This window comes from Lutjanus erythropterus, chromosome 22 (genome assembly GCF_056507025.1).
Source record: "Lutjanus erythropterus isolate fLutEry1 chromosome 22, fLutEry1.hap2, whole genome shotgun sequence".
Taxonomy (NCBI): domain Eukaryota; kingdom Metazoa; phylum Chordata; class Actinopteri; order Lutjaniformes; family Lutjanidae; genus Lutjanus; species Lutjanus erythropterus.
The window spans coordinates 18,943,526-18,970,242 of NC_139338.1; the positions used below are offsets into that span (position 1 = coordinate 18,943,526).

Consider the following 26,717-nt stretch of genomic DNA (forward strand, 5'->3'; position numbering starts at 1 on the left):
CCGGTGGGACAAATGTGTTTATACGGAGAGACACAGTTTCAGCAGAGCGCCCACTCTGAGGTTCAGACGAAGCCACAAGCTAAATTAAAGCCATAACTCTTGTTTTGGTGCGACACTCTCATGCTCAGCTTGTGTCAAGGCATTTATGAGCATGTAGTGTGTTGAAGAATGCTTTTAGTGTCTAAGGATAATGTATTATCTGTGTATGTTCTCCCATCTGTTCTCGCCTCCTATACCTGTCCCTTATATTTTTCTAATTCATCTGTCTTCTTTCCACCTTCTTTGCCCTCCATCTTTTGCCGCATACAAACCAAAGAAATTGAGTCGATACTATGTAAAATGAAAATACAAACAGAACGCAATTATTTGCAACCTATATTCAGTTTAAAACAGTACAATGACTTTACAAAATAGTTGGAACAGGCCCATCAAAAGACTGGGAACGTTGTGGAATAATCAAAAAACACCTGTTTGGAACATCCAAAAGTTAAACTGGTTAATTGATAACGTGACTTTATCATGATTTGATAATCAAGGTACATTCTTGAAAGAGTTGTTCAAGCAAGGAGAGTTTCATCTCTCTGCTCAACTGTTGTCCGACGCAGTTTTTCACAGTTTTTTTCAACACGCAATTTTACCTACAATCCATGATATCATTAAAAGATTCAGAGAGTGCAGAGAAATCTCTGCACGAAAGGGTCAAAGCTGAAAACCAACACTGAATGCCTGTGACCTTCAGTCCCTCAGGCAGCACTGCCTTAATCAAAAACTGCATAATTGTATGTAGAAATGATACTACATGGGCTCAGGAACACTTTGGAAAACTACCGTTGGTAAACAAAGTTTGTCGCTGCACTTCTTAAAAAAATGTTTCTTGCTTCTGATTTTTAGTCTCGCCTTTCTCTCTCTCCTCCTTTACACCAACAGTCAGCGCTACTGCATGTGTAACCCTGACGTGGTGCAGCAGTTTCACAACCCAGACACCATCTTCATCCTGGCCTTCGCCATCATTCTGCTCAACACCGACATGTACAGCCCCAACATCAAGCCCGACCGCAAGATGTTGCTGGAGGACTTCATACGCAATCTGAGAGGTAAGTGACACCGTGTCGAGGTTGCTTCATGAAGTACAGAGACTTTAAGGGAGTTAATGTGACTTTAATTAGTTGACATAATCAGCTCAAGTAATGGAGGTTAGTTTTTAGACGTGTGTATGTGCATGTGGGTCACCAGAGAAGGTTTTCTGAAGAGTGTGAGATGAATAGGTTGGCCTGTTAGCTAATATGGCCAAGATCATGCCTATAGTTTGAATCAGAAAGCATCCGTCTCTTTACCAGCTTTAAGAGATGTACAGATTGATCCTCCACTGATTGTTTTTGGCCAATATGCAGTAAAGATATGCATTTGAGAATAATGCTTGTTTTCATTTCCAGGATGAATTATACCCCATGTTGCTTTGAATTCCTGATTTCCTTTACTTGCTCACCAATGCCTACAGATGAATGTAGAAGACATGCTAACGAGACTTGTTTAAGTTGATGGTGCTCCTGTTTCTTAAATCGTCTAATCGTATGCTCAGTTCTTGCAAAAATCTTGCTAAGACTGCCACTGTTTGCGGCATCTCTAGTACCAGTTTCTGTAACAGGACAGGCAAGAACCGAATGAGGAATCAAAAGCAGAAAGCAAGGAGTCTGCAGCATTACTTAAGCACAGCCATGCATTGAGCTAAATGCTAAAATCGGCATGCTAACATGCCCGCAATGACAGGCTAATGTTTACCAGGTGTCATGTTAGCATGCTAACGTTTAGTAAAAAAAAAACACTAAACACAAAGCTGATGGGACAGTCGTTAGTTTTACAGAAACTTGAGCATAAATCAAAGTATTGGACAGGTTAACATTTTGACCTGATGATAAAGTTATTTGATTTCATCCTGTGAGGAACATTAATATCTGAACCAAGTTTATGGCAATCCATCCAACTGCTGGCAGGAAAACGACTGGGTGCCAGAGGAAAAAGTCAGTAGGCGTCCTCCTTTGGGGACCAAGGATGTCTGCACAAAATGTCAAGGCAGTCCATCCAAGAGTTGAGATATTACAGTCTAGACCGGAGTGGTGGAGGAAAAGACTGACAGGCCAACCCATCGACATGGCAGAAAATGTGGTGTCTGTCGCACTCAGTGCTGGAGTATTGATTTATTTATGCCACAGACAGGAAGGAAATTAAAAAGACACAAGAAACATCCCGTAATCATAGTTTACGGCTTTCAATTTCAGTTTACTCTATGGAAGAAGAGGCTGAAAATGTGCCAGCAAATGGCTAATATATGACCGACTGACTGTGTTTCCCAATTCAGCGTCGAGGAGAAAATACATGAAAATAAATCAGTAATGCTGACAGGCTTTGAACAAGGCGATGGAGCCACAGATGAATCAGTGAAAGAGAGTCGGTGTCCAGCAGTGTTTGGATCTGTATCAAATCAAACAGACCTGCATAAATTTAGGTGATAAAAATAAGGTTACATTTCTATCCCTGCCCGCTGTGCTTTACACATTCACAACTCACAGCGACAGCGGCAGAAAGCACCTGTAATTCTTGTCTCCCGTATGCAGACAGATGCTCGTTCGCCGAGCGTTGCGGGAGAGACGGGAGCGTCGTGGTTATGTTCTCCCTCTGCGCAATCAATCAGGGAACACTGAGGTCGATGCAGAACAACTTTAATAGATTCATCCCGACTGTTCCCCACAATTAAATTAAGTTGGAAAATCAATTTCTGCATTTTATGCAAATTAAAATGTGCCACTCTCTCCTGGCCTCTCTATTTGTCTTCTGCTCAGTTTACTGTTTTCTCTGTCTCTGTCTCTATCCGTTCTCTTATCTTGTTTTTTTCTCTGTCAGAATATTATTTTGTCTGTTTATTCATCTGTCTGTCCTTGTTTATATTCTCCCCGTCTCCCCTCTTTTCTCCTCACTCATGTCTCACATATACGCACTGACAGAAGAATGGCTCACTCAAATAATTGGCTGAGGTGAAATGCAATTATGCACCAGAAACCAATAGTAATGAAGAACCACAGAACGTTCATTATCTCAATTAAACAAGACTGTCAGTGTCAGAGCTGCTCCACAACATAATATAAACCAGCTTCTACCATAAATTAATCCAGCATGTCAGCTCATTGAAAAATGAAAACTGTTGTGTCTCAGTTACTGGATGCTTTGTTTTTATTCTCAGATTTGCACAGAGAGCTCACATCGCATCTTAGCTGTTGCTAATTAGCACTAAATACAAATTCCAGCTGGTAACAGCTGGATATAAAATGTCACAGATCAGCCTCATGTTTTCTTTGTGCACGTTCATGAGTGTTTGGAGAAATTTCAGAGGTAATTCAGCAAAGCTTGGACTCAAAGATGATTAGATTTTGGTGGTCAGAAGTCATGGTGACCTCACTAAACACAATTTTGGGCATAACACAAGAATTCATGCGCCAATTATGTCAAAATTACGCTCAAATATTCTAACAGTATAAAATAATGAGGTCTTGACATTTGATATCCATTTGTACTCCTCTGTAAAAAATAATCTCTAAGTGAAAACAGCGTGTTTCTCACTACCAGTGTTGCCAAATAGAGTGCTTTTCTGTTTTTGGGGTTGCACTGTGTGGGTTAAAATGGATAGTATAATAAAATATATACATAAATTAGCTTTATCCCTACATCCAGTGAACTTTGATATGATGTAATTTATATGTATTCTGCTGAGAGGAGATCTGTGGCTATCAAATCTGAATTTTCATTATAACAGAAACAGCTTCCTGAGCATCGAATTACTTCTCTCTCACCCTTTGTGTGTGTTTCTTTGACATATTATTTTTGTTATTTGTGCTGCCACAGCACAGAAATAGAAAAAAAAAAAGTTTTATACTTGCAAACTGACTTCTCACTCTTCTTAATCGACCGCTAGGAGCCGCAAGTGATCGACAACTGCTTCACTTTGAAATCTTGTTTCAGCTCAGGACAACATACGTGGCGGTCTTATTAATGTTGTCAAACTTTGCAAATGTCCGCTGGTCGTGTTTGGCATTGCAGTAGGTGCTTCACCATCTGTTCTCTGGTGGTGATCTGCACTCTGAGTGAACTTGTTAATTTCAGACCTCCTACTAGGAAAAAACAAAGGAACGAACTCCTAGTTGCAAACTCGGCATTTGACCATTGTTATTAAATGAAAAATTAAATGTATATTGGTGTCTGTCACCTTTTTTTCCTTCTTTGGTGTTGTTTATGCACAGCTGAGGGTTCAAATGTGTTACACTTGCCAACGAAACTCATCAATTTGTCACAGTCAGACATGTTTTTTGTTTACTTTAAGCGCTGTGCACCTGGAACACTCTGAGGTCAGAAATTGGAAATTTCATCAGGGAAATTCCAGCTTCTGACATCGTCTCGAACGCAGCATAAGTGGTGGACCAATAACCATAATGCAACCAAGGAAAAAGCCGTGCCATGTCTAAAATAAAAGCAGTGAAGTCATGAGGAGTTTGAGTAAAGTGGGTGAACTGGCAGAGCACAAAAAAACAAAACGACGTAACTTATTAATCTGACACTTTACACACATTTCCCCCTGGACATCTCCTCCTCTCCCTCTGCCTCTATAATGTGCAGTGATGTCTCAGCGGTGTCCCAGGGTGCCTCACTGTCAACGCCATCACTTGTGGCGGCTTCATTTTCTCCAAACACACCCCGCCCCATTGAAAACCCAATGTACCACGCAGCGCGGTACAGCTGTGCCGATATAACGGGGAGCATCTCGAGGGCAACCTTTCAGCCTAATGACATGCAGCTCTACCTGCGTCGAAATGCCACGGCCTTGAACCGCACCGTGTTCCAGACAGAAAATCTTCTATCGAGTGAGGCGGGCTGTTAACCTTTCACTCGCCAATTAACCTCCTCTCACATCGCCTTCTGTCATTACTTAATGGAGTCAGTGAAAGACAGAAAGTCAAAGAAGGACAGAGGAGGAGACTGAAAGAAAGAGTTCTCTTTTGCTCTGAATATTGATTTTTTTTCCTGTCTCTGCGTGGCAAACACCATGAAGTAAATGTGTGTCAGTAAAATATGTATACAGCCATGTGTGTTACATTAAGCCAGAGAAGACACACCATGTCTCAGCAGTCACTCCATATTCCCTTTAATGAACAGGAGTGTGTGCTAAAAATGCTAAAAAGCCTTTTCCCATCTCAGGTGTGGATGATGGAGCGGACATCCCCAGAGACATGGTGGTGGGAATCTACGAAAGAATACAACAGAGGGAATTACGCTCCAACGAAGACCACGTCACCTACGTCTCCAAGGTTGAGCAGTCCATCGTAGGCATGAAAACGGTGAGCGTGTGCAGATACTTTGGTTCTGTGTTTGTGGGGACTTTTACTGACATAATGCATCCATTAGCATGTGTCACTGCTGGAGAAAGCTCTTACTCTACCCATTATCGCCCTGCTATAGGGGAAAAACACACTGGCTCGTTTGTATTATTTTAAACCAATCACAGTCGTCTTGGACGGAGCAAAACCCAGGATGCAGTGATGGTTTCCTGCAATACAGTGTTGGGGTCGGGCTTGTTTTAGTGGAAGATTTGCACGTTGGGAGGCGAGCCCTGGTATTAAAATGGCTAAAAAGAACAGCTCTGACTCTTCAATTTTTTATAGTAAAGCACATAAAAAATAAGAGCGTTTTGCTTAGAAATCCAAATTAAATTCTTTAACATAATCTGGTAAATCAGAAATATTGTTTGGCTTTGTGTTATCGGCTCCATTTATTGGCTATAATTTCATTATTGGAAGAATACAATACATATTGTGCATCCCAACATTATACAGCAGTCCATCCATTTGAAGTATAAAAACATTGACTAGAGCAGCTTCAGCTCTAAAACCATGTCTAAATCCTCAGACAGGATTGGCTCAAACGTCCTCACTTTCCAAAAACGTCCTTATTGTCAAGAACTAAAATTCAAATTGGTCCTAGTAATGACATTAGTGTAAACTGATTCCCAAATAGGTTTGAGTTGAACTCACAGTCACTGTTTTCCTCATCAGACACTGACATGAACCTCCAATAGTTGTTTTAAGTATTTATACAGAAAATAAAGAAACACGTTTCGATTATACTGTTGTACAAATCATTCATGTTTCCCACTGTCCCTGCTCCTGTTATATATTTTTATGGCGCTTCTTCTTATTCTCTCCTTGGTTTGCTAGGATAGTGGAGGGGCAGAATTACACGTGACTGTGATTACACTCACACACACACACACACACACACACACACACACACACACACACGCGCGCCGCACACGCACTTTGCCAACTCTGTGCCAAGTCACTCACTCATTATTCAAGGCCTTATCACTATCACCTAGCCTTGGTAGTGTTAGCGGAGCACATTTATTAGCCATTAAATGTCTCATCAGCAGCACGATCATTACCTCAGGTCATTACTCCTGCTGGATACGTCATTAACCACTGCCATCATTACGGTCTGTTTTTAACTGTTTAAGGTTGAGGCTTGGTCAGTGCTCATGAAGCGGTGGAACCCGACATGGGAATTTCTGTAGTTAAGAGTCAGAGATGAAAACGCTCACGCACTAACTTGCGTTTATTGTGTTTATGCGAATAGTTCTGTGGAAAGTTGTATGTGTTTTAAACTTTATGGGTTTGACACAGACGCAGAGGCAGATGTATTTAGCTTTATAATTGACTGATTACACTGATTCATGTGGGAATGCGCTGCGTGTGCCCACTCATAACACTGAAAGGCTTTTTAAAATGCCTCGAACCGTTCAGGGAATTCAGTTTGAATCTTATCAGCACACCAAGGCTTTTCAATCCGTTATTCATGAAATACAGATAAAAGTTGATTTCTTTTTTTTCTCCTCATACAGTACACTCTGGAATTTAGCACTTACTGTAAAACATACAACAAAATACAAATAAACTAATTCTTTCAAAATTACATTCTGAATATACCAGGAAACTACTCCTATATTTATTTTTTCCCTCAGAGTTTCCAAGAGTGAGTTTATTTGTGAAAGCATCAATACTAGAAAAAATAAAGTTTAGCAGATGTTGGTTCAGGTGCATAATGATGAAATGATAGCAGCTTGAAAAATAGCTAAGCTAGTTAGTGTCGGTTAAATTTAGCATAAAACTAAAGCATAAACTGATGTCAGTATGCAAATTAATGTTAGCAATTCTAGCAACTTCTGACACAGGCTTTAGCTGCTTAACATTGAAATTAGTTGCCAAAAGTGGACTTAATTCCTGCCACATACTACTACATTCATCAGCCTCAGTTGCACCTTGCATCATGTGCAATCTTGTGCTAATTAGCAATGTTAGCATGCTACAATCTGCTAAACATAGATGGTGAATATTTTAAACATTATACCTGCTTGGTGTCAGCATGTTCACATTGTTAAAGTGAGTATTTTAGCATGTTTGGGTTAGCATTTAGCCGAAAGAAATGCTGTGCCAAAGTATGGCCTCACAGAGTGGCTAGCATAGTTGTAGACTTTGTATCAGCACTAATTAGTCTGGTGGGCTAACATGCTAAATATTCGCTAAGAAGGTGAATACTGTAACATTAAATGTGCTTAGTTTCAGCATCTTACTATTGTCAATGAGGTGAGCATTTTAGCATGTTCACATTAGCATTTAGCTTAAATAAGTGCTGTGCCTAATATGCTAAACTCATTAAACATTATACCCATTCAGTTTAAGAATTTTGGTATTGTCATTAGGATCATATTAGCATGTTGACTTTAGCATTTAGCTCAACGTACTGCTGTATCTAACTGCAGCCTTACAGAGCCGCTAATATGGTGGTAAATTAGATTAAATTCTGTTCCTATGGTCATCAGCTAAAAAGTGCGAAAACAGAACAATGTTGTGAATTGTTTACAAAATGCTGATTAATACAAATAAAAGAAAGTCAAAAAGTAATAGCATTTTAGAATGCTAACATCTGCTGTTTTTGCTAACACACCTGCCCACATTTAGATTTCAAAATACAGGAGGTTGTTTCTCTATGGGAGAGGTGGTGGAGCGTATGCTAATGCTATGCTAACACTTTCCTGTCCTGACATTGCAACAGCTCGGGTTGTGAGTTGCCAGGTTTTGCGTGTGTAGATTGTAGTTTAGAGACAATCTGGCGACTCGGGTGACATCAGACAAACATCCAAAACTTATGGATCCTTGTGTGAGGACGATACATAATGAAGTTTGAGGGCCGTGCAAATTAGGGGAGTTTGTCTGGAGAAGCAACAAAATTATCAGAGAGCCACGGGAGACGAGAAAAACGAGAGTGTTGGCAGGTTTGAGAGAACATAGTAAACATTGTACCTGCCAAATATCAGCCTGCCAGCTTTAAATCTAGTCTTGTTGATGAACTTGTCTCATACTGCCTCCTGCCCATCCACGACGTATGAACCAACTTTTCAAAGAATTTTTCGGATAAATTCACTTTTTAATTAGTTTTACATTTTAATCCCTGTTGTATTCTGTTAACTTTTCAGAATGACATTGAATATGTGACATTGACAGGACTGCGTCTGTCTTTTTTTTTTTGTTATGCTTGTGCCTTTAAGTGTCTCAGTGATGGATGAGTAGCCATAGGATGACAGAAGGAGCGTTGTCATAGCCAAAACAATGATGGATTGTTGTGACAGAAAGGGACTATTCTTGTCCCATGGGCGCCGTCTGCCATAAGAAGAAAGAGACTTAGATAACGTTTCCTCCTTGTAAATATTGTCACAGCAGGTGTCTCTGTGTTATGGATTTAAAAATAATCTATGATGCTAAGGAGGAGTTGCCCACATTCTTCATAATAAGAGTTTTCTTGGTGTAAATATGTGAAGAAAGCCATATAACTCCTCTTCAGTGTGATGAAGTAGCTTTACATCCAACTGTTTCCTCCTCAAATGCTTAAAACCCCCTTAAATATTTGCTAACATTTGTAGAATCTGTTTTTCTTTTGGCATACAATTAATTTGTTAATTGTGCGACTAAACTCTCTCCTGTCACACCGCTTCTTAATAATCCCGTCAGGAGAGGATTGGGGTTTTTTATTTTGAACAAGGCGAGAGGCATTTCAAGCTAATGATGTCTTTACATGTTTCTGACATTAGTGTAATGAGAAAGCAGGCTGGCTGCGGCCAGCTGGGCGGGAGTCTGTATACCCTGCAGTGATGAGAGATGAAGAGAGCAAGAGACAGAAGCTCTGTGTGTGTGTGTGTGTGTGTGTGTGTGTGTGTGTGTACTCGCTGCATTGCAAATAGTCCAAAGGGAGCAGAGGGAGTAAAAATTTGAAACGCGCAGAGAGATAAAACGAACGGAGGCTGGGAATATTTGTGTTTTTTATCATGAAGAGGAGGTCGACTGACAGTCCACTCAGCGGATGTTTGGACAGGAGAGCCAGACGAGACGAGTCCAAGAGACGAGAGTGTGAAGGGCCGAGAACGTGATTAGATCAGTCTCCAAAGGCATGAGCCATTTCTGTGGTGTAATCTGCTTAAACGGGGAAAAGCACTTAAGTCCAAGAGGGGAAGCCAGGCCTTAAGGGACACAACTGCAGCATTCTGTTAAAAAAAAAAGCCAAAAAAAGCAACAAACTTTAGATGAAGTGTAGCGTTATCACCTTTGCTAATCTGATTTGGTGTAATGTCAGAGCTAATACCTAAACAGCAGCCAGCTGATAGCTGCAGCTCCTCTTAGCTTTACAGTGAGTTGAAGTGTTTCCAGGGGCGTTTCTAGAGGGGGGGGGGGGGGGCGCTGGAGTAGCCAGAGACAAGATAGCTAGACCAGTAGTTCATTATCAATTAAGTCCAAGGCGATGTCCTCAAATGTCTTGTTCTGTCCACAACCCAAAGATATTAAGATAACTGTCACAGAGGAGTAAAGAAACCAGAAAATATTCACATCAGAGAAGCTGCAATCAAAGAGTTTCATTCATAAAAAAAGACTTGAAATGATTAATTGGTTATAAAAAAAAATAGCTGGCAAATTTAACGATAACTGTTGGAGCTGTGTTGATTGTTTGATTCTCAAATAAACTGCAGAATTGTGCACTGTATATTTAATCTCTCTCTGTTGAGGTTTATTGGCCCTTAATTTTGAAATAATTTGTCCTCAAATTTGCTTGGAAAGTACTTGAAATGTTTCAATACAAAACAGCGGCAACCCTGAAGATGAGACTTTTTGCTCGCTCACATCTAATATTATAATTTTAATAAAAAAAAGCAGGGAAACACAGTTAATATTTGGATAACCTTGAAACAGCACGCGGTATTATCTTTTGGTCTAATTTTAATTCTCTGGTTTTATCACTCATTAAGAAAGTTACTGATGGTCCATCTTGATCTCAATACTTTATCTCAGCATATTGTGTTTGATGGGTTTTCCTTCTAATACTTCAGTCTAAGCTTTCAACCTCACTAAATAAAGTGTAGAACTCCTACCAAAAGTAATTTGTCTGTTGAACTTGTTATCATATTATTTACAGAGACCCAACAATCCCACCATTAGCAAGTAATCAGCAACAGTGTCAAGGAAAAACTCCCTTTTATGAACATTTAACCTTCATAAGGTCTTTTGAATGATTTTGAAGCCTCTCGGTCACCTGTTCTCAGTGATTGAAGCTCTTCTTTTACCTGGATGTCTTCATTTTCCGCAGGTTCTCTCCGTCCCTCACAGAAGACTGGTGTGCTGTAGTCGACTCTTTGAGGTGACAGACGTCAACAAGGCCCAAAAACAGGCAGCGCACCAGAGAGAAGTCTTCCTCTTCAATGATCTCATTGTGGTAAGTTTAGAGAGAAAACCGACAATCGAAATGAGAGATTCGGTGTGCAAACCCTACTCCAAAAAACAGAATGCAGTGATTTGGAAAAACTCTGCATGTAAGAGACAAGGCTGAGAAACCAACAATGAATGCATTTGACCTTTGACCCCTCTGCATTAAAAAACAGGCATTTTTATTTAAAGGTTATTGCTACGTGGGCTCAAGAGCACTTCAGGAAATCATTGTCAGTAAACAAAGTTCGCCGCTGCATCTGTAAGCGCAGGCTTTTGGAAAATCTTCGATGTCATGTTACCAACACAGAGTTCAAAAGCATCTGTTCAGTCTGAACATTAAATATGTTGTATTTGTACTGTATTCACTTTAATATAGGCTGAAAAGGATTTGCAAATCACTGCGTTCTGTTTTTACACACTTTTCACACAGAAATTAAACTTTTTTGCAGTTGCAAGTAATATTTATTTATCATATTTGTCATGTTGTTCAGTTTCTTCCCCTAAAATAGTTGTTTCTGCTGCACACAGTCCAAACTTTAAAGCTGCTTATTTTGTTGTGACAGCTGCAATGCACCATCACCGACTTCGACTGTGAGCTCCCCTCTCTTTCTCTTTTTTTTTTTTTTAATGTTGTTTCATAACTCAGGACTCTCCGGCCATTTCTTTTAATAATAGATACCAGCAGTGTTGCAGTCATAAGCAGAGATGTGTCCCCTACAGAGCCGCTTTGAGGGCCTGTAATAAAGTTGTGTTTCACGGGGACCGCTGCACGGATAGGTTGCTCGTTTGGTCCAAAGTCGTGTAGACTGGAGGACTACCAAAGGTTTAATGTTGGGCGTAATTAATGTGCTCATTAGGAGCCGCGTAGGGGTCATCTATCAGAAGTGTTTAATTACACTCATAATTATGTCAAATGTTGATCTCTTTCCAACAGAACACAGCAAAAGAACAAGCAGCACGGCTATTTCTCCTTCTCTGTTTCTGCTAAAGCGTAAAAGTAATTGGTGGCTGCAGGAAAAGGAGGTGAAAAGGGCGATTTTAAAGAAATAAGTGATCCTCCGACATCACAGTGGGATTCTGTTCATTTGGGACTTAAAGTTAGCGGTGCGATATATTCCAGTGAGATGTGTTTCCTTTTTTTTTTTTTTTTTTTTCTTCCTGCTGACAGCTGTGAAAGCGGGGCAGAAATTGTCTTTGAAACATTTTAGTGCGAAATTAAAGCGATGGGGACTTCTCTTTGAACGTGGCCTCTGTTCTAGCAGCCTGAACATGTCAAGGAGCGTTTAAAGTGGCGATGTGATGTATTGGTTTAATACGGCTCGCCTGGTGAATTATGGCCCACAGCGGCGCCGCGAAAATAGATTCGCCTCATCTTTCTCCATCTGGAAGGTCATTCAATGAAAAAGCAAAACATCTCTAATACATCCTGATATAAGCACATCGAGGTGTTGTTTTTCATACAAATTAACGCACCAGCGAACAATCTGAATCACTTTGAAGGATGTAGCGTACGTTAATATTGACTCCATCTGCCCTTTAAATGTAATTTAGATCGTCAAATAGCTTCTCAGAGGTTGTTCTGTGATATGGAAATCTCAGTCACAATCACAAAGAAGTTCTTAGAAGAGCACTGAACAAAATAATTTAATGGGATCTCCTGTCATTCAAACTTGTTCTCTGTTCCATTTCATTTATTTACACGACTCAAGACCATAATCGCGCGGCGTGGAGCACAAACAGAACATACAGTTATAACAAAGCGAGAACACACAGCATGTGTTCTGTGACAACAATGCAACAGCCAGCAAGTTTTCCTTTGAACTCTCTAATCTGGTCTGGAATGACTGTTTTTGTTCGCCAAATCAATGCAGAATGTTCCTCAGATAAGTTGGTGTCTGTTTATGAATTGTAAGAAATCATTATTGATTTTGCAGGAGGAGTAGATGTTTACTACGGTTAAATTTACGTTATTGGAGTTTGGCAGGCAGAAGGCAGGCAGTCACTGAACTCAAACTCCAGAGTGTTTATTTTCAGAAAGCTGGGATTTTGTTTTCAGGATAACGAGCTTAACTTTACATCGACAGACGCTGTCAGTTGCTTGTCATTGCAACCTGCCACAGTAAGACTGGGCGTAAAACTTGCGGTTTCTTAAGGAAGTCCAGGAACCTTGCAGTTACTAGTTCAATGGTAATTTTCCTCATTGTTTTCTCATTGTTTGCAGATCTTGAAGCTCTGTCCAAAGAAGAAGAGTTCTGCAGCCTACACTTTCTGCAAAGCCATGGGTCTACTGGGCATGCAGTTTCACCTGTTTGAAAATGAATGTAAGTCACATCGTCTTCGCTGCAGACAGCTGGCATCAAAAACATAAACGCTCCCACTGTTTTGGACTGTTACCAAACAGGAAAAGTAGCAGCGAACAAGGGTTATGAGTTATGGCTGTATTTGAAACACAATTAATATTATACTTTTTTTTTTTTACTGCTATCAGACTCACTACTTTTTGTTTTTGTCATATTCATGACGGCAGAAAATCGTCCTGAACTCGGTTAAAACTGATAGCAGTTTCACATTAATTGTGGCTTTGAACTTTGAAAGATGTAATTATAGCAGCCCCCTCAGCCCATATTGCAGAAAAATTTTGAAGCACATTTGAAATGCCTGGCTAAGTTGATGGTGTCCATCAGGCCAGGCGCCAGGATGAAGTGACTGAGGGGGCTGGATTTTTTTTAAATTCATTGACTTAACCGTGCAACAGCCTCAGAAAAGCTAAATAACAACGTAAGGCTTCTGTTTTAAAGAACCCATGAACTCGTGCAACGTACAACTAACAGCGCTGTACATTTCCTGCTAAATATTCACATGCATCTCTGCCAATAATTTTGCTTAAATATAGGGGGCAAAAAAATACAACCGCAGGTGCTAAGCCCCCTTAAAACCCCTGCTGGTGCCAGGCCTGGAGAACAAAATGACTTAACAAATTTACATTTAGAGCCATTTTTAAACCTCATACTCATGAATATCTTAAATAGTTCTTGTAATTTCTTTTTGCTCTGTGTCTCATCGAGTCATTGTCCTCCGTGTCCTCTCCCCAGATTACCCTCACGGCATCACCATCCTCTCACCTTTTGGCTCGGACAAGAAGCAGGTACTTAACTTCTGCGCCCAAAGTGCTGAAGAGCTGCTCAAGTTTCTGGAAGACCTGAAGGAATCGATCGCGGAGGTGTCGGAGATGGAGCAGATACGCATCGAGTGTGAGTGTCTGTCCTTTTGATATTTCCCTTGGTGATACAACACAACATTGCTTAGGTCTATATCACACAGTGTTGTGTCCCCTAGGACCTTCAATACACTCTAATCTTATTTGTTCATTATAAAAATTCCCTGCTTTATCAAACGGCTTCTGTGGCTGGAAGTGGAGACCGGAGGCTTCCAAAAACAGAGGAAAACAATGTGTAGAGGAACAAAATAATTTTGTAACAAGTATTTGTGGTCATTTACAATCAAATAACAGTTCTATTATTGCAAGTACGTGAATGAAATGTCTTATTTCACGCTCTGTCCAGCAACTGAAAAGAAACAAGTCTGCAGTCGACAAGCAAAATTCAAATCTAACCAGACATTCAGCACAACGCCCTCAGAGATCTACATAACAAACATCACGTACATGTTCCACATACAAATCATGCTCTAGCAGGCAGCATCAAACTTTATATGCAGCAACTGGGCAAGAAACGGACCCATACTTCATCAATACTTCATTAAATTTTACAGTAAGTGTCATTCATTAAACTTTAGATAAATTCTTTATTGTGCTTAGACGAGGAACGGCGTCTTTTATAATCAATAAATGGTAAATTGATAATTAAACGTAAAATTTAATTTACTGTTGACAGTAAAATAATATTAATGTGCTTTATAAACCATTTATAAAGCAATTGTAATCTTTCATAAACTTCAGTTGCAACTTTACAGTAACCATCCAGATAATATTCATAAACAACACACTCTGACTCCCAGGTCACTTCAACCTATGATGCTGGAGGAATGAATAATAAATCACACACTGATGAAGGCCGGTTGGCTGAAAATGTTTTGTGTGTTCAGTAAAAGCTCATGAGATCATATTAACTCTGAGTGTGACCCTCTTTTCTTGATTCAATAATCAGTCTGGAACATCCAGAATGACCTTCAAAATAAAAGCACAAAAACGGTTACCTAACGGTTAACTAATTCCAACTTCCAGTATCTAAATTCTAATTTCCAGTTCTTTTTGATGGACCTTTTAAGTGTTTAAACTGCTGACTCTGTCCACAGCAGTACAATGCTTAGCCTCTGTGCTGCAGAACTTGGGGCATGTTGGCTGCAGGTGAAACTCACCTCTTCCAGTCATCATTTAAGTGTTTGCATTAAATGGAAATATATCACATCACTTCATATTGATTCCAGGCCACTACATGGAATCAAAATCATGACAGATTTTATGGTATCAGCAAATACTGTATTGTTGTCCAAAGTATCAACATTGTTTCATGAAACTTGTGTTTTACGCTCCTATCTCTAAATTCTTCATAAGATATTACAAACGTAAACTGGAAGTTTATTAATTTAATCAGAATCTAATTGTGATGATCTCCTATCAGCTCGTTATTTAATATTACACAAACAAATGACAAAAGTACCAATACCATTAGCAATAACTTGTAAGAATTATTATCAGTTTACCATTTATTAATAATGGTTATTAAAAGCGCTGTTAAAAGCGTTACCCATTAAAAGAGCCTCTTTAAAAGTAACCCAGCTCATAAAATGACAATACTTAATACCTCTGTCCGTTCTTTATAAATGCATGAGACGGCAAATTCCAGACAAAAGAATTTGCAAGTAATAATTATTTGTTTTATCTGCTCTGAGCACATATTACATGGTGGTGATGTGAAGCTATTTATTCTCTATTTGACAGAAGTTTTGTAGCTGCATGCATGTACAGTACACTTGTGTTGGCTCGTATCCATTACGTTTGTGTGTGTATCCCTCCTGTGGCAACACACCGAGGAACAAAAAGAAGGGTCAACATCCTATTACATGGAGGACCAGATCAATAATCTCACATCTTGGGAAGTGGGAGACTCCAGTGGACCCTTCGCGCCTCTGTGTGGGAATCGATAGGTCCTCAGATAGTACGCATGAGTCAGAAGCCAGCCTTTGTTTTGAAGTATTTGCCAGCTCGTAGTCGGCGTCGTGTTTGTGTAGGTGCAGAGTGACTTTCGCGTTTTGCTTCCTTTTGGTGCACTGCAGCTCGCGCCGACTGCAGGAGGGCAGCGAATCGGAGGTGAAAAGAGGCCGTGTTCCTAAAACCAGCCAGGCATCTGACTTGTTTGGGCCCGTGTGCATATGAAATTCTCCAGACAATAACACATGCACATACTCAGGCACACATGGAGAGCCCAGAGTATCCAGAGCCCGGCTGCTGCCAGTGGGCATCAAAGAGAGGCTCCCTGCTGGGATTTGACGCAACCGCATTACCCTTCACAGAGAGGGAGGGCCAGCAGCCCGCGGAGAGCAGGCAGCAACATATGGAGACAGGCAGAGGTTGACAGAAGTTATTTCTCTCTGTAACGTGGAACGACAGACAGCCACTGTGCACAAACGCACACATACAAATAAGAAAACATACAAACACACACTTTCTCTCAAGACAATATAGGAGCAAAACTTGGCGTAAAAACGATTGCTGGCACTTGCACAGACAAACAGCACATCTTCTTTCCTCCTCTAAGTGCTTTGTATTGTTGGCACATTGGCAAACACGCCCGCGGCTGCCTCACTTATGTTTGGGCTTTCCCTCCTTGGGATTCGAGGAAGGAGAAATTACAGTTTCTTTTTATCTGGAGGTGCATCTCTTCCAGCATCTGGACGTTTATAATGAGGAAAATTCACATTAGAGCTGATCATTTTCATTCAGCACCACGCTCGCACCAAAACTCGTATTTCACAGGTAGTGTTCAGTATTTCTGTTCCCGTCTCTGCTGTCACAACACCTGGACTGCAGTCTGCGAGCCTGTAAGGATTAAAAACTATACATTAAACTGGAAAAAGACTGTAATTTGTTCCTAATTATAGATTAGATAGTTGCTCGAAATATCTGCTCCATTTAAACCCAAGCAAATATTCATTCATTATTCATTTGCTTTTGGAAACTTGTAACATTCTGGTGTGTTCAGCTGAGTCTCTGTACTGTAGGTAACACGAGAAATTAATTGGAAATTAAACCAGAAATTAAACTGTTATACATTAGAGGAAAATTAAATAAATTTAGAGAAATGAGACACTTTTATCCAATTCTTGGGATGCGATCAGGCTGAAATTAATGAGTGAAATAGATAAATGAAACAGCCACACTGATGAACAAGCGCTATACCTATATACCTATTTATTTTTTATTTTTTATTTGTTTATTTCCTGTTCTTCTTTACCCCCTGAATATTTAATGTTGGAGGCAGGGTGGTGGTGTTTGTAAATGTTAATGTATGTATGGCTGTAGGCCTGTTATTTAGATGCCAATATGAAAATAATAATAAAAAAAATAACAACAACTGGAAATGTACCACAGAGTCTGTCACTTGGTGCCAAAATACAAAGTTACTTGCAGTAAACTTTTTAAATAAATATTTTTATTGAGCATCAACAGTATAAAATATACAGATATAAAACAGAGACAGGCTGAAGCACAATGCTCACTTTTTTTCAAACTGTTTTCCCCCCCATCACCCCGTGCCTCGACTCAACCTCAAGTAGTAAACAAAACAGATCAAAACAAGACGCTCGGTGAGAGAGAATTTAAAAATATGGGGGGGAAAGGCATCTAAGAAAAAGGAAAAGAAAACTGTAAACAAATAATAATAAACAATAATACAGTTCAAAAGGACTCAGTCATCTTATTTGTCAGTGTCTGACAGATAACAGCAGTATCCCTCATTTATTTAAGTTCTTTAAGGAACTTCTAAGAGAGAACCTCAGGTTTTTCTAGCTTTACATTATACAGAAACTCCTTGATCAGAAGATGGAGACAAAGCTTGTTTCCCATTTACAGTTTCCTCAATTGATGTGGCTCATTTTTTAAAACTGTTAACTTCCTCCAAACTGTAAGTGTGACTGTCACAGCGGTTTGATGGGACATCACAACTCTACAGCACGTCTGCGAAAGGTCGCAACTCGCTCAAAACATCTTATTCACGCTTCAGAACTTCGTTATCGTGTCAGTAAATGGGCCAGTCTTATCAAAATGAAAAGTTGTTTTGTTACTGTGTGAGTCATACTTGTTGAGAAGTTATTTTCACAATAGCGGTCGACCCTGGGAATGTTTCTTAGGCGCAAATGTGTTTTCTACGTTTTTTGTGGACACTGACTGCTTAGTATTCTGCAAGAACTTGTCTTTTGTCCAGCTGAATGCTATTGTGCATCACACTGACATACTTACCAACCTTGAGACATCAGAAATAAGGAGGGGTTTTTCTTTACTTTGTTATGATGAATTTGTAAGAATAACAATAAAATAATAAGCACACAGCAACGCCTTCATTAGGTGAATACTTTAAATCCAGAATAATTTGTCCCGCCAGCATGAGCTTGCAGAAATCTCTGGCATAAACTAACATTCATCAGTTTTCTTTCATTCATTTATCTTTCGCCCCTGGCTTTTGGCAGATTGTACAAAATGCATGCTCATTTCCTTTAAAACTGTACTTAAGAAACAGGAATCCTTCTGAGGACGTCTGGTGCAGCTGTATTGCTGTCCAGGTTGAAACTGTAAACTTTTACAGTATTATAGGGCTGATAAACAGTCAAGGAAGCAGGTTGTGACAATGACAGGGAAAATAAAGCGTCAGATATCAGTAGAAATACAGGAGACTGTGATCCTGGGAGGGAACAGGGAGAGAGCGATGAAAAATCAAGGGGACTGACATGTATGCACATTTAACTTTTTACATCCTGAATGCAACAGCAAATAAAAAATTACTGGGCAAAGTCAATACTTTACAATAATGTAGTACACAGAAAAGGATGTGCACATTTGTATGCATACAGTACATTCATGTGTTGCCAAAAAAAAATTACCTTTGGTCTTTCATCTTAAAATGACCTCCTCCTTGTTCATCACTGTTAGCTCGCTGCTCATTTACCAATTTATTATTTAATAATTGAAAGGATTGTTTTGCACGTAACAGCTCAAACGATGAAAGAACGTTTAGAAGATGTGAAGAGACAATTTTTCTGAGAATCAACTCACTTTTGATCAATTTTTGTGCAATTTACTTAAAAAAATAGAGTTCAACTTTATTGCCCCCAGAGGGAAATTTGTCTTGGGCACAGCGTCTTGTAAAACATCCTGAAAACACGAAGGAGACGTCTGACTGTGCATTTCACACTGACAACACAATGACATAAAATGAAACAACATGCAAAGAGAAAGTGTTATGTGCTTATATTTATTGCACGTTGCTCAATTGCACCCAGGTTTAGCATTAGAGATCAGCAGCTCGATGGAGGCAGGAACAAACAATAGCTTCAGGCAGTTTGATTTGCACTGATTTCACACAGTCTTCCTCCTGATGGCAGAGGTTCGTATTCAGAGGAGAGGGGATGTTGAATCATCTGCACTGATTTTTGTAGCTCGTTTCCTGACTGCCTGCTAAATGAGGAATTCAAATCTGTTGTTCAGAGGTTGAAATGTTTTGTTTTGAGAAAAAAATCATTCGAATTCAAGGATTGAGCCAAAGCAAATGAGAAAAACTGTCAAAGAATTAACTGTCTGGCTCGTGGGGTGCTGAAGGGCATAGCATGGTGTGAATCAGCCAAGAGCTCCTTGTTAGAGGAAGCTAAAAACGGCAGAGAGGAGATTTGGACCCTTCATTACATTGTAAGCCTTGGTATGTGTCAAATATTCTAGACCTAACCCAGAGGAAAATTGTTTCTCACAGTCATCTTTGTCTTCTCAATAAATAGGATTCTTATTTAGTGCTCACTGAATCCTCATCTGTTTCTCCCTTAGGAGAAAAAAAGGAGCAAAAAAAGGTGTCTCAGAGGTTTTCTTCTTGACAGTCGTACGGAGCACCAAAACTTTAATTTGACCACTGAGACAAATTTAAGATCTCATTTAAGACAACTGAGTTTTCTTTTAGATCAAACTGTTATCTCAAGAGCTCATTATTTAAGACAAATTTAAGATGAGCACAGAGAGACAAAAAAAGAACATTTAAGATCTTCAGTTGGGCTCAAATTACTCTCTGAGACGAGACAAAGGCTGTTTCTCATGAGCCGAATTTAAGAAGTATGAGAAATTGATCTTAATTTGAGCGCATTTATGTCGAGGAGACACAAGCTTCGGGGAAAGTTCACTAAGTTGGGTTACATTTCAGACAGTCTGTGGTTAGTGTAATGATTTCTGTATATAACGTTACATTAGATAAGTTCATGTCAGACACAAACAGAGGAATTATAAACTAGGTTAAGGATGTTTCCTCAGTGGTCATCATCTATGCTGAGCCCCAGATCCTGCTCCCATGCTTCTCTAATTTATAGTAAACTTCTGAATAAATTATTGGGAAATTGTTAGAAAAATACCAAATAGCACCAACTTGTGAAATAAAGCGTCGCTGCTTTTTATTCATAGCTTCATTTGACCCCTTTTTCCAGGAGATAAACGACATAACGGGACATTTTGTGTTTATTTTGTCAGATTTTCGTCACACTTGCTCTCACATTAATTGGAGGACATTGTGTGCTGCACCTTGAGGTCTCACCTGGCAGTTTTTTTTTTGTTGTTGTTGTTTTTGCGGTGCAGCGTCAGAATTAGAATGCAGCGCGGTGTTGGAGACAAAACAACATTTAGTCATGATGATTGGAAATGACATGCAATTACCATCAAGTGTGAAGTTTAATTAGAGAGATGGAGAGCGGTGTTTTGAGCTCAGAGAAGAGCGTGGGAGGAAGGCAGCAGGAGGATGTCTGCATGTGTGTATAGTACAGTTTATTTTATAAAGTAAAGTAGAAATAACCTGCCTTCCTCTTCCTGTGTGTACACTGTTTTACTCTCTGTCGTGGTGATTATGATGATGATCATTTTTGTCTTCTGTTCTCTGCAGGGGAGCTGGAAAAGCAGCAGGGGGCCAAGACTCACTCAGTAAAGAACAACGGCACACAGCTAGAGCTGCGCGGCAAACAGGGCTCCCCATCAGGTGTGTGTGTGAGTGTGTGTGTGTGTACACTGTTGCTTTTTCATTTCAAAACCCACTGCAGAGACCTTGTCCTCAATTCCATTAACGTACCTGCTGTTCAAACAAAGTTGAACCACTGCTGTTTTTATAAGATGATCAATTGGAAAAAGACATTTTACATTTTAGGTAGGAGGTGCTACTGCTAGCATTTTAACATCAAACAGATAATGGGTAACTAAAGATTACTGCCATAATTGTAGATGCTGTAAACAGTTTTAGCTTCTTTCTTGATGCTGCTAATGTCAAGCTTCCCGTTCACGGCACATATGCATCCTTTTCTGGGTTTTTCAAATGGAAAAGCCCGCTCACCTTTTAGCAAAAAGTGGTTATGTAGGTTAGAGATCTGAACTAACACTACATTAGAATTACTACTGTAGGTAAGAAGCTAATGTAGCATACATGCTAACTTTTGCATCTTACGTTAGACCAAATAAAAACATTTTGTTGCATTCCACTATTGGAAAACTTTGCAGGAATAGGGGTTAGCGGTTGGTTAAGTGCTACAAAAATTGATTGCAGCCAGTAAATCCTTATAATTGAAATAATTGACATAACGTCATTGTCAGGGAGCTTCTTTATTCAGAAGTGAATATACCGAGAATATGTGTAGCCTGTTCACCCTGCTGCCATCTGGCAAGAGATACGGAAGTATCCATTGCTGTACCACCATTTTTTATTTCATCCATTCATTCAATTTTATTAATTTACTAAACCAACCAATCTACTGTATGTTAATGTTTTTTTTATGACAATCATAAAACCCTCACTATACACCTCTGTGCTGTATAATGATAAATAAATCTACCTTGTACTGTTGAAAGAAAAACTGAAATAGAAATGCATAGTTGGGGAAAATAGTTTTGAAACTGGCAGACCCTGCCACTTAAACAAATCTTAAATTTTTAGTCTTTAAAATAATCTCTGGATTTATTTAAAGTATGTTTCTTGCTCATAAAAATATTTCATGATGTAGTGAAGATAACATTTCTGTTTCGTGAGATAATTTTGCTGCCACTTTTGTCCCTTTTCCCTCCATGTTTCTAGGAAACCAGGAGCTAGATGACAGAAGTGGACACAATGCAGTAGAGGTAAGTGGTTAGTGATAGGGCCATGTCCCAAACAGCAGGTAAGTCAGTGCAGTGTGTCATTATCAAGGTATTTGTAGGATGAGATAGGATGAAACCCCAGGACTAGTCATATCTTTGAGGGCCAGAGGCGTCAAGCAGGAGGAGTGGGTGAAGAGTGGATGAGAGAACGAGTGCTGCCGGGGAAAGTGCTGCGGGCATGTGAGGTAACCCAACTAAATATTAGATAAAAGGACTCCTTCGCCGTACAAAGATTAAAGATGGTGGTTTGGGGGAAATTAATAAAATCACAGCTCTCAGAACAGGTTCTAGTCGCAGAAAACGCATCAGACTCAGAGGCTTAAATATTATCTGTACGCCTAAAAAGGAATAGGTTCTAATTAGTTTCACAAGCTCCGGCAGAAATTATGACTCCTTTAGGGCCTTTAACAGAAAAAAGAGGAAGCAGCCATTGCTAAAAGTAGCTGAGGACATGTGTGGAATGCATATAGTGTGTGTGTGTGTGTGTGTGTGTGTGTGTGTGTGTGTGTGTCTCATCCAGCATCGACACCTTAATTAACACAGTAACATGCAGGCGGATAAATTTAACGCTCATTTGACCCGGAGTCGTCACCTCCTCGCCACTCACCGAGACCTCCGGGGGAAACTTGTCGTGCGAACATTTCGTGCAAGCAAGAGAGCAAGCTGAACTACGGTACCCATGGGGCTTTGCAATTACCATCCAAGAGGCATCAGATGACCTTTACTAGTCCTTTCCGTGGCAATAAGAGTCGAGGGCTGGAGTGAAAAAGCCAAATATGAGGGTCAATTTGACATTCAGTGGCTGTTTAATTCCACGCAGCTCGGTGCTACAGTGTGTGAGGCTGTAAATCTTTACTCAGGTGCTGCTTAGAGCTGAAGTAATTACATATACATCACACTGAAAGGCTACAGAGACGTTTCATTTTCACAGCTGTAAACGCCTGCAGAATGACAACAATTACAGCAGAGCAAACGTGCACTCATTGCTGCTCAAGAGACATTTAAAGACATAAAAATAAAATGATTTTTTTTTATTGTGCAGCGGAATATCTGCTCATTTTATGCACACAAGCTCGCTCTCTCTCTCTCATATAATAGCCTTTGGGTGCTGATAATAAAGAGCTGTGATCCTGTCGGTCTTCATGGCTCTCAAACTGCCTTCACCAGCCATCTAACCCCGCTGCCACGCAGCCTGCAGTGATCCTGCAGTCATGTGGGGTTGGAATAATAGGAAATATGAGTTTCCGACTGGGAAAATTAACATGAACGTCCCCTCAAGTTGGAGCACCAACCTGGAGAGTCTTTTTTTTTAGGGCTTCTAAGCCTTTAATTGTATAGGACAGCTGATGATATGACAGAAAAGTGGGAGAGAGAGAGTGGTGTGATACGCAGCAAAGAGCTGTAGGCAGGAATCAAACCCAGAGGACTCACAGCCTCCATCACAGGGAGGAAATGTTTACCCAAATGAACTACCAGGCCGCCCCCAGCTTAAAAAGTCTGCAAAAATTTGATACATAACTTGCAGAGTTATTTTCTGTTTAGGTGATATATGCAGAAACATGGCAGAGGAGAGTCTATTTAGTTAATAACTTATTTTATGGGAAGCCCAGACTGATCAGACATCCACTCTTATTGGATAGAGATCACTATTAATGCTTTCTAGTCACTGATTGCAAAAACCAATGATGCAAAAAACTAATTCTCAACTGAGTTTGTGTCATTGTTGCATGCTAATTAGTTAACCTAAAGGAGTACTTGACTCCCACCATGATTGGTGTATCAATTACTCGCCGTGTGCCGCCTCCACAAAACAAAAACATGCCATCCAGACTTGTTAAAGTTGATAATGTTCCCGTTTTTATAATAGCAAAACTATATCAAAACTTTTGTTTAGAAACTTTCACACAACTCGCGCATTATAATCGAAGCGTCATTTGTCTAGGTGCATGATCAATTCCTCAAAAAAACCTTGCTAGTGAAATCAATTCTGGCAGAAAGCCCTGAAGGCAAACTACTACACCTGTAAACTCTCCTGCATGCAGCTGGTTAGTTACACATTTTATTTTACATTTTAAATATGACTTATATAACCCTGTCCCTGATAACTGTTAGCAAGCTAGTTTGTCAGTAGCAAGTACATTCTGCTTATACTGTTATTCAAACTCAACACTTCTTGTATCTGCTTCAAATTAAAAGCATTCTAGTGTTTGGACAAAACCCTTCATTTCTCAGTGAGGCTTTTATTGTGGAACATCTATCAGAAAAGTATTTTATCGAAGTTAAAAATTCCAATATCAGAGACATTTAAAGACCTAAAAATACATATTTTTAATCATGCAATGGAATATCAGCTGATTATTGCACACAGGCTCTCTCACTTGCTTAACAGCCGTTGGGTTCTGATAACAGGGAGCTATGATCAGGTCAGTCTTCATGCTCGTCTTGAGCTACCTTCACCAGGCGTCTTCCCCTCCGCTGTGCAGCCTGCAGTAAATGTCAGAGGCTGGTGGGGAGCCGTTAGCTGTCGCAACACATTTATCTGAGAAACCAGGAGGGTCAGACAGAGAATCCTGGTTTATACCGGAGGCATGAACGGAGGGACGAAGGGATCCCACAGCAAGCTCTTAATCAGAGTTTGATAAGGAACGTGTTAAGAGTTTACCGTCTCCCTCACAGCGGTAACAATATGCTCGTCTGTGCACAAGTTTCAGAGTGGATAAAGACAGTCAAGGGTGTAATTTACAAGTCCCCTTCATTTGTCGAAATCACACTTTCTTGAAACTACAAGAAGCTGTCAGTTAGAAATAGCAGTGACACGGTGGAGCGTATGTTTAAAGAGAAGCATGATTGTTGTTGTTTCACTCTGACATGAAAAGCAAACGCCAGAGCCGAACACAAAGAGAGCCATCATGGCATAAAAGAAAAGGCAAACAGAGGCCGCTGTGAGTGTTGGCTCTTTTAAGCTCTGCCAGCTTCTCCTCAGGTGCAACCAGTCCAGCTAACGATCCGCCCACTCGCAGAGTGACACGCGTAATCAAAGAGGGGGTCCTCGTTAGAGCGAAGTCACGTCAGCTGGAGACTGACCGGTCTGAAACACAGACATGTGATCTCTAACCAGGGCTGCACACGGTTCCTTTTGTTACATGCATTGCAATTGAGATATGAATTTCAACATTAAAGGACAGGATCATTTTTACAGCATTGTTCTCATTTTCATTGAGAGACACATTAAAACGATTATGGTGTGTTATTTTTTTTTTTTTTTGGATGCGTTGACACCTCTGCAGCACCACAATATTTAATTTAAAATGTTATTTTGACACAGATAATGCGCATTCTGCAGTTTGAAATTTGCTTTAGACCATAATGTGATTTTGATAAAATTTAAATTAATCGTTCAGCCATATTCAAAGCATTTGACGTTTTCAAATAAAGTTTCATGTGTCTGTTGTAACATTTTATGATGTCATCACCCTAATAAATAAATACATCTTCATAAAATCCTCAATTTGAACGAAGTGATTCGTCAAATCCGCTTTAATGAACATAACTCATCAGTTTTTTAAACAATGAAAATGTTTTTAAAAGGCTAAATGCCAACAAATTGGGATAAAAAAAACAGAATATTTTGTTAGAAACCACGATCAATTTTGGAAAAGATTACATCTATTTTTTTTTTCAATACATTTTGACTTCTGGACACTTTGGAGTTATTGGAAATGTTTCGACTAATCTGCAGCCGCCACTGGAATCTAATTCTACAAAGAGTAAAATATTAATAATTTGAGTGTTGCCCAATCTGCAACTGTGTAAAAATATAAAGAATTAACAGCCTGGAAAAGAAAGAAAGAATTTAAAAGTTGAAAATCAACATTATGTCCAGTATATATAAACTTATTTTTATAAATATAAATAGTTTTATCTTGTGTAAATATCCATTACTCATTAACAAATAATATTTATACCGTGTTCATATGTATTAGCCCTTTAATTTTCCATTTTCTGTGACATTAAAACTGAACACTTAACCACACAGTTTTCTTTTTGCCTCTCAGTGGATGTAACCATAGTGACTCCGTCTATTATGGGAATTTTTGACAGCACTACAATACTTAGTGCTTCAATTTGAACAGTAAAAAAAAGTGCACTATTTAGTAAGTGGGGGGTATTTTCAGACACACTGTGTATTTCTATTGTATTGTATACCTATATATGTGTATAGACAGGTTTTTCAGAAATACCTTCATTCAGAGAGGACATTTTTTGCTGAATTGTAGAAACCAAACAATCCACTGTCCTTTTCCAACATAATAGTGAACGTTTTACAGCGAAGGACATTTTATAACCGGCAGTGAAATTATTTTGGTCACCTGAAGAAAAAAAAAAAAAAAAAAACCTTGTTCTTTCTACTCAGAAATTTTTGAAAGGCGCCAGAAAGTCAGAGAATCCTCCATCCTTTATCTAAAGTGCTTCAGAGCTCATTGATACTG

At 39.5% G+C, this 26,717-nt stretch overlaps 1 protein-coding gene across 2 annotated transcripts in view; it reads left to right on the forward strand.

Moving 5' to 3' along the window:
• iqsec3a (IQ motif and Sec7 domain ArfGEF 3a) overlaps window positions 1-26,717 on the forward strand; it is a 153,544-nt gene that overhangs the window by 119,157 nt on the left and 7,670 nt on the right. For both annotated transcript variants that reach the window (XM_084711497.1, XM_084711498.1), the window contains exons 7-13: window positions 928-1,094; window positions 5,242-5,381; window positions 10,729-10,854; window positions 13,069-13,168; window positions 13,940-14,098; window positions 20,990-21,082; window positions 22,166-22,209. In XM_084711497.1, coding sequence (XP_084567623.1) covers window positions 928-1,094; window positions 5,242-5,381; window positions 10,729-10,854; window positions 13,069-13,168; window positions 13,940-14,098; window positions 20,990-21,082; window positions 22,166-22,209 — 829 coding nt within the window. The remainder of the gene's footprint in view (window positions 1-927; window positions 1,095-5,241; window positions 5,382-10,728; window positions 10,855-13,068; window positions 13,169-13,939; window positions 14,099-20,989; window positions 21,083-22,165; window positions 22,210-26,717) is intronic.